This window comes from Cucumis sativus, chromosome 1, assembly GCF_000004075.3.
Source record: "Cucumis sativus cultivar 9930 chromosome 1, Cucumber_9930_V3, whole genome shotgun sequence".
NCBI lineage: Eukaryota > Viridiplantae > Streptophyta > Magnoliopsida > Cucurbitales > Cucurbitaceae > Cucumis > Cucumis sativus.
The window spans coordinates 3,904,661-3,920,636 of record NC_026655.2 but is presented as its reverse complement, the minus strand read 5'-3'; the positions used below and the strand labels follow the sequence as shown (position 1 = coordinate 3,920,636).

The 15,976-nt window shown below is 32.5% G+C and overlaps 2 protein-coding genes across 2 annotated transcripts; both read left to right on the top strand.

Annotated features, from left to right (window-relative positions):
- Positions 1 to 5,295: 5,295 nt before the first annotated feature.
- LOC101206026 (ABC transporter B family member 25) lies at positions 5,296 to 10,290 on the top strand. Its single transcript, XM_004137397.3, has 17 exons — positions 5,296 to 5,793; positions 6,332 to 6,403; positions 6,520 to 6,555; positions 6,644 to 6,718; positions 6,840 to 6,964; positions 7,210 to 7,309; positions 7,403 to 7,574; positions 7,666 to 7,784; positions 7,882 to 7,992; positions 8,095 to 8,239; positions 8,320 to 8,452; positions 8,720 to 8,795; positions 8,876 to 8,941; positions 9,063 to 9,170; positions 9,315 to 9,422; positions 9,502 to 9,699; positions 9,806 to 10,290. The coding sequence occupies exons 1-17, from the start codon at positions 5,749 to 5,751 to the stop codon at positions 10,004 to 10,006; spliced, it is 1,890 nt and encodes a 629-aa protein (XP_004137445.1). The 5' UTR covers positions 5,296 to 5,748; the 3' UTR covers positions 10,007 to 10,290.
- A 439-nt stretch (positions 10,291 to 10,729) lies between these two features.
- On the top strand, positions 10,730 to 15,752 carry LOC101205793 (RHOMBOID-like protein 12, mitochondrial). Its single transcript, XM_004137396.3, has 8 exons — positions 10,730 to 11,409; positions 12,312 to 12,432; positions 13,187 to 13,306; positions 14,096 to 14,206; positions 14,696 to 14,740; positions 14,989 to 15,093; positions 15,173 to 15,214; positions 15,346 to 15,752. The coding sequence occupies exons 1-8, from the start codon at positions 11,033 to 11,035 to the stop codon at positions 15,433 to 15,435; spliced, it is 1,011 nt and encodes a 336-aa protein (XP_004137444.1). The 5' UTR covers positions 10,730 to 11,032; the 3' UTR covers positions 15,436 to 15,752.
- Positions 15,753 to 15,976: the final 224 nt, after the last annotated feature.

Genomic DNA, 15,976 nt, shown 5'->3' with positions numbered 1-15,976 from the left:
TTTGGATTGGATGCTAAGGGATATGATTTGAGTCGTGTTCGATTTGTTGGCTTCAAGGATATGTATTTCAAAAAACGTCGTTAATCGATCGATTGAATGATAAAATTATGTTGCAATATCGATTATTCTAATGCTTTTATTAATTTATATTGTAATTAATTTAAAATTTTGAATTATTTGTAATGTGGAGGAAAACTTACATAAAGTGTCTACAAAAATATGGAAGGGTTCAATTTTAATTCTTACTTAGACAACTAATTATCACTTTAATTATCATCTGACTTCTTTTGTGTATATCACATGGCATGTGGCTCTCATTTGAAAAAATTATGTAAATATATCTTTTATATCATATTCAATATTATTATTATTTATAAGAAAAGACATTGTTTAACTCTCTCAAATGTAGAAAAAGGATTTGTTTAATTTTCTTCACAAAAAGCTAATACCCTTTTTCTCACACACCTTCAATCATTTTCTCCATGATCTCCTATGTATATAATAAGTTTTCCTTTAATTCTCTCTACTATATCCAAAAGCACTTCTCTATTTTTTCTACATATTTTCAACTCACCAATTTTTATATGTGTACTCTCAATAAATTTGAAGTTGTCATTTAAATTTTTTGTTCAAAATTAGTTAAATAATAAGAATATGAATTGAAAAATATATAGACATGGTTAAGATTAAATTAAACAATACGACTTATGACCATAATAATAGGAATTCAATGTTTTAAAATCTGCGAAATCAGGTTTATTAAAGTGAAACAAAAGGTAAAGAGATTTGGAAACAATCATAAACCGAATCAAAGGAATTTCAAAGTGAGAATTATTTATCATTTTCTGAGCTGGAATATTATTAGGTCATTATTAATGGTTGAATTTATTTAATCATAAAGTATTAAATTTTATATTAAAATAAAATTAATTTTTCTACCCAAAATTTAGATATCAATTAAGCCTGGTTTGAAAAAAATATTTTATTTCTAAAATTTAAGCGTGTAAGCATCGTTTTCTTATATTGGTTTACATGCTTTGCTGACTCGACTTTAGATGTGTTTTCAAAATCAAAATCACGAGTTTGAAAATCAAAAGAAAGTAAACATTACAAAAACGTGTTTGATTTTTGAAATTGATTAAAAATCCAAATATTTATATAAAAATATGAGAAAAGACGCTTTTTATATAGACTAGAACGAAAGATGACATAATTATCGTTAAAAAGTAATTGTATGATGAACTTTTTTTATAATTAATTAATTTTAATAGTAAAAAATTCATTGATTAATTAGTTAACATTCACACTATAAAGTATATAAAATTTATTCCCTGATTAAATCCAAACACAAATTTTCCATTCTCAACTACTATCTGAAAAAGTGTTCAAAAACCTAGTCAATGTTTAGGTTAGAAAGGTTGTTTTCAAATTTTGACTAAGCTTTTTAAATTTTATTTTAATAAATAAAAAGGTACAAAATACAAAATAAAATTTTAGAAAAAGGTTATGTGGTAGTTTTGTAATACATCATTTATTACATTTGTTTTTATGTATAAAATAATTAATAATTACATACAAAAACAATTTAATCATTCTTTTTTTTTTTGTAAACGGACATTAATGGATTATCTAATAATTAATGATACTTAGAAAAAATAGTATACAACTTTTTCATGATATATTTAATTTGTTCAACAAACTCTAGATGATATAGCGTAAGTTAATTGATCGCTTATGGTTTTAAGTTATATAATCCCTAAAGTTTGGAAGTATATAATATTGATATTTGTTCTACTTTTTATTTATACAATTTTTTTAAGATTGAGTATTATACAATCTCGAGGCTAGAAGTTTAATTCTTAAAAAAAAAAAGAGAAGTTATTTTTTTATTTTAGTTAGCTTTCTTTGTCATCCAAAATTATTACGTTATTGTCAAAAGGTAAATGATAATTTCGAGAGTTTTCAAAAAGGTACATTGAAAGAAACAAAACACATCCTTTTTGTTTACGAATAATCTCGACCATAAAAGCTGTTATTGTCTTGGTTTTAAACATAAGAATCCTACATAGGTTTCTTTGTGGGAATCAATTAACAAATGTTGGGTCTATTAGCTAGGCAACAGGGTAATTAAAGGGATATCAATTAATTAGGTTAATTAAGAAGTGGGGTGTCGGTTAAACCCTAGTTTAATTATGTGCTTAGAAATTTGAATTATTTAGAGATTCAATACTTGGATTACAATGGCTCTACGTCAACTAATTGGTGAGCAAAGACAAACCTTTCGCCAATGTCTGAGTATCATCGACAGCTTATGGACACACTTATAAATTCTTACTTCAAAAGTCCTCAATTCAAATTATTATTACATTATAAAATTGGTTGGATCCTAACTTCTATGGGATACCCTTTATATATATATATATATATTATATGTTTTTCTTTATACACTAATTCATAGATATTCATACCCAATATAAAACTTCCAATTGGCTAAAATTTTTCTTCTATTCTTTAGTTGGTATGGTAGTTTCTGTCCATCAACTTTTAATTGTTCCATTTCCTTTTATTTTTGAACTTCCAAAAGAGATGAATAGATCATAGTGGTTCTTAATGATACAATAACTAAAATAAACTAAATATAGTATTGAAGCCTAATTGAGTCAAAAACTTAAGAGATAGGTTAAATTAATTATATATGCATAGCATAAATTAGAATTCTTGATAGCAAGTTGGCATAGCTCGATGAATGAGACACTTGTCATACTATATATATATATAAAGAATCAATAATGATTCATTCATTCCTACGGTTCGACTAAAAAAATTACAATACTTTTACATTTAAATTAAACGTTTAAAAGTGTGATCAAAGTGATATCATAGTTAAGTTAATTGTTATTAATGAGTGAGAATTTGGAAGCAAGATTAGTAGAGTTTAGGGTTTAGGGTTTAGGGTATGGTTAATTATATAGAAATTGAATGATGAAAAAGGTTGTAATTAATGTGTAGGGGAAGAAACAAGTAGTGGATGACATTGAAGAAAGCAATAAGAGTTGTGATGATATATTAATTTGGTGAAAGGCAAAATATCTTTGACCAAGTCAACATGTTGGAATCTTGGAGACATCTCAACCGGGTTTTAAGTGAAAAATAATTAAATTAATATAACAATCAAACACATTTAACCCTTTGACTTGGTCAATGTGTATTGTTCAAAATTAAAAGAATTAATAATAATTATTATAAATCAACTAAAAGTTTGGTCCATTGTTATTATTAATTGCTTTTTCTGATAATTAATGTCTTGTGTGTAAGCATTTACAAATTTCTTACTATAGTTGTTGTTTGCATAATGGTCCATTAATAAGGTAGTGTGTGTTTGCTTTCTTGAGGCTTATAATAATTAATGTGGGGTTAGGAGGAAAACTCTCATTTACCATCGAGTAAATTTTAGTATTGGAAAATATAATATTTTCAATTATAATTTTTCTCCATTTTTAGTAGAAGAAGAAAACACGCAACGATTCTTTTTTCATTCCAACAAGCGAGTTATAGAATGAAAGAGAGAAAAAATCATGGAATAAGAAGAAACCCTAAACATTAACATTTGAAATAAAATTAAAATTAACAAAAAAAATGATAGATGTTACTTCAACTTTAATGTATAGTGATTAGTGAAAAAACGGTTAGCGATCAATAACACTATAAAAAACAAATCACAAAAGTAAAAGTTATTTTGTGTTTGAACGAAAGAATAAAAAGTGGAGTTTTTCTAAACTTGATCATTTAAAATAAAATTAAAATTAACAACAACAAAAAGAGATAGGTGTTCGACAACCCTAATAAAAAGATTCGACGGACAAAAAATCAAACCAAATCGGCAAGCTATAGCACTAATGAAAATAGATCATATCCATGTAAGTTGTAAAGGGAAAAAAAAAAAAAAAGGTTAGAGAAATAAAATATAGGGTTTGGGAAACATCAAATGAACAGTATATTGAAAAGGCAATAGTGGTGTTGGGTTTTTAGGTTTCAAAGGCTCAAAATGGTTGGGGTGTTGGAGACATGGTTTACATATTTCAATGCAAAAAGATCTTTAATCATTTAATTTAGCAAAAAAAAAGATTAATATATGTATTTGATTTTTTTTTTTTATCGAACTCGATGCATTCATATATTAGGTTATGTGTTACACTAGTACTGATTGACTTTGACAAATTACTTTATAATATAATGACGGATCAACTTTAAGTAGAAAAGTCGTAGATATGACAAGTATAATCAAAATATTAACATATAGAACAATATTTTTAAAAGTTGCAAATACAATTGCTATACACTTCTATTGTAATTATAGGTAGATATGAATTATAAAATTAAAATTTGAAATTCTATTTTCTCTCGTTAGCCCATGAACATGGAAATTCAAAGTTCGAATTGGGCTGATAAAGGCCCTTATTTCAAGTGAGAATTCAGTCCAATCCACACGTGGTTTACAGCCCAAAATGGTCGAGAAAGGCCCAAATTCTCATCTCTTAAGAAAACATTGGCCCATTTTCCTCTCTTATTATCCCTAAGAAAATGGTAAGTTCAAAAGCACTTTCAAATAAAGTTAATTTTTATTCGATGTTTTGTGTATTATTTGAACTTACTTCTAATCAAAACATTATTTTTATTGAAATAAAATAATTCAAGAAGATTATTAGACTGTTATTTCTTTAATAGATGACAAAAAAAACTTTTAGAAGAAAAAAACAATTAATGTCACTGATTTTCTGTATATTGCAAATATGACAAAAGCTATCAAAATGTTATTAAAGTTAACTTTGTTATTTTTATAATTTAAAAGTGTAGTGACATAAATCTTACTATCATAATTTTTCTTGCTATTTTTAGCGTGAAAGGGTAAAAAGTGGAACAACAATTTGATAAAATAGAAAATTAAAGCATAAATAAAAATGATTTTTGTACGTATTTCTTTTTTAAAAAAAGAAGAGAGAAATGAAGAGCACAATTTTCTTAATCTTGTTTTAAGGGAACACTAATTATTGTTTTATACATAAACGTTAGAAAGAACTTAAGTCCAAATTACAAGCTGTTCAACAAAGTTGTTCTCTTTTTGCTGTTCGAAAAAGTTAAAACTTTAAAACAAGGACGAAAGAATCAGTCTAATCCATGTTCATCTTGAATAATAAGATCATAATATATCTTCAAAATACATTTATTTTTGTTGGGTAGATAACATATTTAAAAGACTGAAACTCAAAGAACAAACAAAAATATGTTTTGTTAATGGGGAAAAGGTACAGATTTTCAGTGTTTTGTCTGATTTTCTAGTCCATTTTCAAGTCGGACAAATATGCCTAAACTTAGAATCATGTATAAAACTCTTACACCCTTCACCGGAAAATTCAAACAATGAGATTTAAAAAAAGGTTTGTTTTTTGCTACGATCGATCAATGAAATCTTAAAAAAAAGAAAAAAGGAAATGGAGATTTGTCTCTTTCCCGTAATCATCTCAAAGAGGGGCGGAGAACGATTCTTCGATAGTGGCCTCGCAAACTTCTTTACAACTTTTGTCATCATCAGCATAGACTTCATATAAAATTCAAAATTTGTCATTTGGGTCCTTTAATCTTCGTCTATGGAGCATTAAGCTCCACAGAGACTTTACTTTAGCAGCACCTCTCCTCGGCCGGCTCTGATTTTTCTGAAGTTTTAGTCGCTTATTCAACAGTTTTGCAACGATGAGAGGCATCGGAAGCCAAAGAGTTCCGCTGCTTGATCGTGGGGTAAGCTATTTTTTCCCCCATTTCCACGGTATTTGTGGAAAATTATTTGGTCCCTTTTGAATGAATCGATGGAATGGTCTCTATTACTTACTTTATTTGGTTTCTGTTGTGGGATTTTATAGTCTTCTGTATGCTTCGTTTGAATTTCAACTTCTTGTGGCTGCTTATTTGAAAGTGCTTTTGAACATAGCACCACTTCCAACGTATCGTGAGTTGCTTTTTGTAGCTTGAAATGGATGAATAAATTGTTAATGGTGCTCATTGCTGACGTTTATATATGTTTACGTATGTTTTCTTTAGTTTTTATTTTTTTCCCTGTTTTTACTATTTTGCTTTATGCTTCATTTGAATTTCAATTTATTGTGCCTGCTTATTTGGAATTGATTTTGAACGTAGCATCACTTCGAAATTCCGCGGTTACTTTTTGTAGCTTGAAATGGATGAATAAATTGTTAATCGTGCTCATAATGCTGATGTTTATGTATATGTTTATTTGGGTGTTCATTGGTTTTTGTTTTTGTTTCCTTGTTTTTTGTAGGGAGGAGGAAAGAGCAATGGCTCATCGGATGATCGTCAGTTAACAGACCTGGAACTTGGGGATGCTGTGCCGGTAATGTTCCTGTTAGATCTTCAGTGAAGTGAAAATTTCATTGAAGGGAATTATTCACTTAACTAGTTGTTTCTTTTTTGTTTTCCGATGTTGACTATTATGCTTGCAAATTTCAGCCCGCAAATGTTGGATTTGGCAGAGTACTTTCACTTGTAAGTGCGTAGATGTTTTGTTGGCAAAAAAGCCATCGATTTTGCTGTTAAAATCTTTCAAGTGCTCAACATCTAAATTGTATTGCAGGCCAAGCCTGAAGCGGGAAAGTTGATAATTGCTACCATTGCTCTTCTGATTGCTTCCACGACTAGTATATTGATCGTATGCATTTTTTTGGGTGTTCTTATGTATCTATTCCATGGTCATGAGATTAAAATTATGGCCATGAACTTAGTTGTAGTTTTACTATTATATAATATACTTTGGATTGCTGATCCTGCAGCCAAAATTTGGTGGAAAGATTATTGACATTGTATCTGGAGATATAGACACGCCCGAACAGAAGAGTAAAGCTCTAAAGGAAGTCACTAGCACCATTGTATACATCACATCGATTGTCTTAGTTGGGTATGATTGTTTACATCGTTTAAACTTGAGGCATAATATGTGGAGTCATTGTCTTGTATATAAAACTGCCATTGGGTTCTGCTTGGCAAAACCCAAACCAGATAGAAGGGGAGACTAATAGCTTTGGTTGTTAATTGGCATTCTGCTTTATGATTTAGACGTCTATTTAAAATATATTCCTGGGCAGTTCAAACTATGTTGGATCCAGTACTATGACACTCACTGATGAAAATTGTGATTTCCAGTTCGGTGTGCTCAGCTGTTCGAGCTTGGTTATTTTCTTCTGCTAGTGAGAGAGTTGTTGCTCGCTTAAGGAAGAATTTGTTTACTCATCTTCTTAATCAGGTACCCCCCAATGGAAAAAGGGGAACAAAAAGTTAAAAGGTCTGATTTATGTTCATTACTTTTAGCACGTGTAACGGTTGTTGAATTTTGTAGGAAATAGCCTTCTTTGATGTTACTCGAACAGGGGAACTTCTCAGTAGGCTATCTGAGGACACCCAAATAATTAAGAATGCAGCAACCACCAATCTTTCTGAGGCCCTAAGAAATCTATCAACTGCAACAATTGGGTTGACCTTCATGTTTTCAACTTCTTGGAAGTTAACATGTAAGAAATTGAACATTGAAGCAGAAATAGTCAACTTACAACTTTTAGGGTCTCAATACACTCATTGTTTTATCTGGTCTATCATTTCTAGTATTGGCTTTGGTTGTTGTCCCTGTTATTTCTGTCGCTGTTCGTAAATTTGGTCGCTTCCTTCGTGAGCTTTCTCACAAGACTCAAGCAGCTGCTGCTGTCTGTGCTTCAATTGCTGAGGTATAAATCCACATTGTGTGAACAAATTAGTTATTATCGTACATGATGAAATCCAGAGTAAAAAACAGAAAATGTCATTGTTATGCTTTTGTTTTAGGAATCTTTTGGTGCTGTGCGCACTGTCAGATCTTTTGCTCAAGAATCCTATGAGGTATCACGGTACTCTAAGAAAGTCGAGGAGACATTGCAACTTGGACTTAAACAAGCTGTGAGTTTATTTTGGAAGTGAAAAGTATCTTTTTGAGCACGTGCACGTCTGTATCTTTCTTGGAGGCTAATAGCTCTTTCTCCCAATCTAATCATTTAACAGAAAGTGGTTGGATTATTCTCTGGAGGTCTCTATGCAGCATCGACTTTATCTGTTATTGTTGTTGTGATATATGGAGCTAACCTGACAATCAAAGGGTTCATGAGTCCGGGATCTCTAACATCTTTCATCCTTTATAGTTTAACTGGTAAAATTTATTTGTTTTATGGTGCTTTACTTTTCCATAGGGAACAATAAAAGTAACTGCAATCAACTCTCTGTTTGTAGTTGGAACTTCTGTATCGGGGTTGTCAGGATTGTACACTGTTGCCATGAAAGCTGCTGGAGCTAGTAGACGAGTTTTTCAGCTCCTTGATCGTGTATCAACAATGACAAATTCAGGAAACAAGTGCCCTATTGGGTATGGTTTTTTCTGTTTTTATGAATTGAAAATGAAATTTCCTACTCTATTTTGAAGGGGAGAGTTTGGATCATTTTTACGTTTAGGCTTTGTTGTTTCTTGAGCATTGGGTTACTATTTGGTGTTCCTTCATTTTGCTTTATTTTATTAGTTATTGAGATGACTAATTCTATTAAATAAGAGCAAATGTGACGCATGAACAGAAGCAAACTGTTCACTTCAATTTTTCAAAAGGAGCAGAACGATAACACTTGTCATTTAATGCAGTGACCTAGATGGAGAAGTTGAGTTGGATGATGTCTGGTTTGCATATCCGTCCCGCCCTGATCACACTGTGCTGAAGGTACCTACTATATTAAAATTGTAGGTATATGGGGACAGGTTATGTAGTGTTATTGAATTATAACAACTTCCATGATACAGGGAATATCATTGAGATTGCAGCCTGGTTCTAAAGTAGCTCTAGTTGGTCCGAGTGGCGGTGGAAAAGTAATTTACTTTCTTTTGCTGAATGCTGGTTTCTTCTTTTCCTGGTTATGACAAGAAATCTGAGAGTTATTACATGCTAAAAACTCGCTCAACATAGTGCATGTTTCTTTGTTTGCCACAGACCACCATAGCAAACCTGATCGAAAGATTTTATGATCCCACTAAAGGACGGATTCTGATAAATGGGGTTCCTCTTGTGGAGATATCACACGACCATTTACACAAAAGGGTAAGAATAAGAAGTTTATAATAATTACTAATAAGAAGTTTCTAATAATTACTTTTCCAACTCGATTGAAAGTCCAAGGTCGTGTTGCCGATCTAGTCTGTATGATCTTGTTTTGAATTTTGATGTTCTACTTGTCGATTGCAGATCAGTATTGTCAGCCAAGAGCCTGTTCTTTTCAACTGCTCCATAGAAGAGAATATAGCCTATGGTTTAGATGGAAAAGTTGATAGCATTGATGTAGAAAATGCAGCTGTAAGATCTTATGTCCTTTTGCCTCTTGGAAACCTTTAGGGCTAAACCTATTGTTTAACTTAAACTACTGAAATGACAGAAAATGGCCAATGCACATGACTTCATATTAAACTTCCCTGAGAAGTATAAAACCCACGTCGGAGAACGCGGGGTGAGGCTTTCGGGTGGTCAGAAACAAAGAGTAGCTATAGCAAGAGCTCTACTTATGAACCCAAGAATCCTCCTTTTGGATGAAGCCACAAGTGCTCTAGATGCTGAAAGTGAACACCTAGTACAGGTTTGTTGTGAATACTTTTGCTTGGTTTTAGAAACTTAAAAATTACCCCACCTGTTTCCGATTTCATATCTATCATTTTAAATTCTCATCGATGGACACGTTTTAGGATGCCATGGATTCTCTGATGAAAGGCAGGACCGTCCTAGTCATTGCTCATAGGCTATCTACCGTCAAGACTGCAGATACCGTGGCCGTCATTTCTGATGGTCAAATCGTTGAAAGTGGAACACATGAAGAACTTCTTAGCAAGGATGGTGTCTATACTGCACTAGTGAAAAGGCAACTACAAGATACAAAAACAACATAAGACAAATTACTTTTGCTTCAATGATTGATAGAAAGCTCACACCCTTTTCTTCTTAATAGTTCTTTTATAAGAAAGATGCTTGTGTTGTACATTTGTTTTGTGTTTACTGTCAACAACACTGGTGAGTAGGATGAGAAAGACTGAAAATAGACTTCAGGATTATGTAATTCACTCCAAATGTTCTTCAGTTGACGAAACCTGTCTAAAACTTTCTGAGAAAATTCAAACAGAAAGTAAAGGAAAATCAATAATAAATGAAACTTCTGTTTAAAGTTTATGTTGAATTTTAGAACATGCTTCTGTAGGAAGGATGGGTTTGGTATATTTGAATGAAGAAACTTTAGATTATTTTTATGGGCTGTTGTATAAGAGAAGCAATCCATTTATGTCACAAAGAATTTATGGGATCTCAACACATGCTATTCGTGTGATTCATACGGATGACCTTCATTTGAATGTTCAAATAAAAAATGATTCAATTTTTAAAGAGTGTCAATTTACTAATTAATTCTTGAAAATCATCGGTGCACTCAATCCTTGATACTCGATGCTCGATATTTAATGTTCTATGCTCTATGCTTCATATTATGTATTCTATGTTATATACTAGATATTCGATCGTTGATACTAAATACTAGCATACTAGCACACCAAAAAAATAATCGTTAAAAAAAGAAAGAAGAGTGAAAGAAGAGGAAGAAAGAAAAGAAAAACAAAACAGAATTTGCAAAACAAAGAAAAAAGCAGAAGAAAGCCGTGGGAATTTTACAGGATGATTATAGAAGCAAAAGACTGTCTATCATTGGTTTTAAAAGATGTATCCATTTTTCCATCTCCTACGCAGATTTCCAAAAAGAAATTAACGTTCGAAGGAGGGGAGAGGGAGAGGGAGAGTTCAAAGTTGGGTGTATTATAATCTTCCTACGCCATAGCCACTCCAAGTATATAAACCTGTTTCATCAAACAGCTATTCCTGAAGAAAGGAATTTTATTGGCTCCCAAACAGAGCTCATAATCAAGAACAAAATGAACAAGCTTTTTTCTCGCAAACTTGTATCAAGGCTTTCGAATTCCTACGCCAACTCTCTAGATTGTAAGGACTGCGCTTCTTTTTCCACACTAGTGAGAACCCATAACCAAAACCATCTCTTTGGCTCTTTCGTCACTCGACCCATTCAGGATCACTCGCGTTCATGGAGTTCACATCGAAGTTTTGCGCAGAAAATTCATGGGTTTTTCTCAGTTCCGGTGGTTGGAAAGCGATTCATAGTGAATCCTTCAAATACCTATTTCAAGGGGTCAATGAAGAGTGTAGTAGAAAGCAGGTCTCTATTTACGGGAACCCCATTTTCGAAATTGAAATTTCAGTTGAAACCTGGTTTTGTTCATCAATGGGGAGGCAGGTAATGTGTTTGTTCTTTTAGCAAGTTTGCAACGTTGGCTGTTTTATCTGAAAATTAACTTCTTACATGTACAATTGAATTCATCGCTGAAGAATGCGAAGTCTTTGTTTAAATCAACTCGTTCAGCGTTGAACATCATAATGTCCATAATTTCAACTTTCAATGGTGAATTTGATTTCCCCCATTTGCACTGTCCTGTTGAAGTTTGCAAACGGTGTGCCTCACGTCGCCTAACATTATGCATTTCAATTAGATTGACTGATTGCATGAGCTATTGGAAAGTCTAAATAGTTCAAGAAATTGTGAAATTTCTACTTGGTCAAATAAGTTAAACCTCTCCAATTTCTTTGTGCCCAATCAGTGCAGTTTCATTAAATATTATCTGGGTTTTGTGCAAGTATTAGAACATAAATGGTTATTCTTTGATCTTGGGAGTTCCTGAAGTTTGAAAATTTTTAACCTGAACTTTACAACCATCGGGATGACATCGTATGATGCTTTCTGTTTCATAGGAGACTAGCACTGTATTTTTGGTGTTCTTCATGGCATGTAGACTCTTACTGCTTGCTGTTATGAAACTTCCTTTTTTGCTATCTTAGGATTAGCATTTTTATTATCACGTGTTACTTTAAGTTCTTGTATAACCCTATCAAAATAACTTCATACACATTTGAATTGGCTCGATGAGTTTAGTTTCTTTTTTTCTTTTCAATATCCCGCTTGACCCTACAACATTTGACAAGGAAACTCATAGAAAATTACTTTTTGGGTGGGTGAATCTTTTAGTATTGAAAACAGTAAAATAGGTTATAATCTTTTTAACAAAGGGGAGGATGCTTGATATCTGATAAACAGTGTTGATTACTGGGGATAATTATTATTTTTGTTTCTCCTATTCACAGGCGATCATGGTTCCAAAGGCTGACACCTAACGAAGTGGTTTTGGGCTTGATTATAGCTAATGTTGCTGTTTTCCTTCTCTGGCGGATTGCTGATCCTATCTTTATGTCAAAAAATTTTACTGTAAGTCCTCAATTGCAATTACATGCCTCAGAATTGAGGAATGTATAGACATTGTTTCTGCTCACCTCTCATTTTTCTTAGGATCTATTTCTCTTAAGGGGCCATTCATGAGGGAATCAGGGTTTACAGGAAACCAACCATTCATGAGGGAATCGGGATCATGAGAGTCAAGAATGTCTAGAAATCTAGATATATGGGTATTTTGCATGAATAGGAATCAAGATATACTCATATTGGTATTTCACAAAGATTGATCATTCAATTTTCCACCTCTGCAATGTTGAACTAAAAAATAAAGTACATCGGTTTGTACAGATAATTGTGACAAAACATTCATTTGTTCCACCGATGTCTCTATAGTTTGTAACAAGAAGATTTGGATTACGGATAGGATATATATCTTTAAAACCCATTTCATTTCATCCATGGGCATCTCAAACACCCAGGCCACAATACTTAGTAAACCACATTCCTTGGGAGAGAAACATTGGTTTGTGATATCCACCACGTGGACATTTGAGACTTCTCAAGATGAATGGCCCTAATAGTTGATAACTTAACAACATCATCACTATAAATTATAATTTATAATCATTGTCATTTCAAATTGATAGTCGTGGTTTGAGAAATATTTGTGGAAAAGTTAGGATATTAATGCAGTTTTGGAGTTCTAAGCTTCAAAGCTTGGAAGTACAATTCAACTTTTCTCTATTGGTAACGTTATATTTTCTGTGTTTCAATGTTCTCTACACAGATTTCATTAGAAAATGTTAGAAGCGGCCGCATACATACATTGATTACATCAGCCTTCAGTCACATAGATACTGGCCATATAGTATCCAACATGGTTGGACTATACTTCTTTGGGATGAACGTATGGCTATCTTTTTTCGAACTTCTACTAGGTCCTGATTTTTATTTTATTTTCTCTTCTGTTTATATTTGTGTGGTTTATATAATATATATATATATATTTTTGTATGATCTGATCTTTACCAATTTCCTCTCTTTGGCTTATATTGTAATCTTGTAGTTGCTTTTTCTTTTTACTCATAGTTTTCTTCTTCTTTCTTTCTTTGGTATTATCTCATTTTGAGGTAGCCATGGTAATATAATATATTTTAACACAACAGTCTATCTTAAAGTTTTGCCTTGTGAGTTGTGAATAAAAGGACTTTTGAAAGAACTTGCTTTGCTTCAATAAATATTGATAAACGAACATTGTGAGTTTCTTGTATGCTAATTTCGAGTTCATACTGGATTTGGGGTAATACATTTTGATTCTGGTTTTGATAAGGTGAGCTTGATGGCTTTTGGATGTGCGAAATATGCTCAAACCTGTTAAAAGATTTTTTTCCCCCTCAAAATTTTGATATGTCGTGGATATAGTGTGGTAAGTGGTTAAATAGTCAAAAAGTATTTAAAAAAAATTCTCATTGTTCACCAAGGAATTGCTCATCCCAAGCTCACAATTAGTCTGCTTGTGAACTATAATCCAATCCATTCTGTTTGTCTCATGAGTTTATTATATGTTACTTATAAAGTTATCTTTACTGTTTAGCCTCGGTCTTTCCAGAATATGATAAAGCCCATTAGTGTTAAAACTGACCTTTCCCCAACCTTCTTAGCATATACTTGATCTTATGTGTTTTGCCTTTAACAGATCGGTAATGTATTTGGTTCTGAGTTTTTGTTGAAATTGTATCTGGCTGGAGCAATTGGTGGGTCAGCATTTTACTTGGCGCATCATCTGTTTCAAGCGTTGTCCTCAAAGGTATGCAAAGTGTGTATGGCTCAGTTCTTTCATTCAAATTTCTGTGACAGTTATCATGCAAAATTTTCAGGTCGTAGAGGTGTAACTGTTTTTTATATGATGCAAAGGCAGCATAAAAAAATTGCTGATGCAATGCACTAAACTAAAACTAGAGCTTCATTTGGTGTCTTTCATGTAGTTGAGAGCACTTTGATACCAATTGTGAATTCACAATGGGAGAAGAGAAGTTCATCTGCCAATGGAATAAACCACCTTTGATAGGACTTCTCTTGATATATTCATGATCCATGAATATACTTATCCATTTTGTGGGAGAGGGTTTCCTCAGCCCTGCTCTTGGGCCGTTTTCTTTTTGGCTCTTTTGATGAATATACCATATCCATTTCTTATCCTTAAAAAGAAACTATACTGATGCGAGTATTTGCCAATTGTTGATTGTTTTAGAAACTGAATCTTAAACATTGTTATCTGGTTTTCTGCTTGCTACAGAGCCGGTCATTTTGGGGCGAGGACCCAGTGCGAGCAAAAGGATTGGTATGCTTTTGGAAATCCTTATACTTCATTGCTTTTTCAACTGTAAATGCCAACTGAAGACCTTAGCTATTTCCTCTATAAACCTACTTCCAATGCAAAATTTGTTTTTCCAAAATGTACGTCGTATGATAATGCATTGCTTCTGCTCATTTAACTTTACATTGTACCGATCATCTTCGACTTTCAAACACCAACATACTTGTTAGAACTTGAATAATCATTGATATTTGTTTTGCTTGATCACTTAGGGCGCAAGTGGAGCAGTAAACGCCATTATGTTACTTGATATATTCCTCTTCCCAAAGGCTACCCTCTATCTCCAATTCTTTATACCCGTTCCTGCCATCTTACTGGTATGCTCTACTTTAAGTAGCTAAATGATTCGTAGTTCACTATGAAAGATCCTGAAGAGTCCTTGTTGTTTCATTACAGGGCATTTTTCTCATTGGAAAAGACATGTTAAGGATGCTAGAGGTATGATGTTTAATTGAACGCCTAAACTTCTCCATCCAACTCCACCTTCAGTTCTTTTCTCTGTTTAACTTTTACATATACCTGGCCACCTCATGTTAGACAAATTCATAAAACCTGTATGTTCTGTGCAGAATGATAGCCAAATTTCAGGATCTGCCCACCTCGGGGGTGCTGCAGTTGCAGCCTTAGCCTGGGCTCGAGTTCGCCGGGGACGTTTCTGAATATCATACTTGAAAATCCATGTTTGATGCAGCAATGCCCATCATCAACTTTTTTCCCAATCCTCTCATTCTACATAAATCTTCTTTTCAATGTATAGAATCTGGAAGATTTTTCAATTTGGTTTAATGATAGTTAACATGTCACACTGCCTAATGCCAATCCATTGGAGCCAATTTGCAAATCTTTGTTCACATGAAATCACATGTATACTGCCATTTTGTTGAAATTTCAAAGAGACCTTAAAAGACTTGCATGTTTTGACAAGGTTGTACATCAGTAGATAAAGTGTGTTAATAGCCAAATATATTCTTTTGTATTTGTTTGTTTATCGTTTTGGTAAGCTTTAATGAGAGATTTTGATCACTGTATTTACTACTGTTAAACTTTTTTCTTTTTGTAAGGTTAATGATATTAATTCTATTTGGAAGTTCAAAGATATTTCTTAAACGAATAAGTATGTTCATATTGCTAACAATAACAATATGTTTAAGTTTCTTTTTTTAAGTTTATGGACATTTTTTATACAAAACATCAACTGTT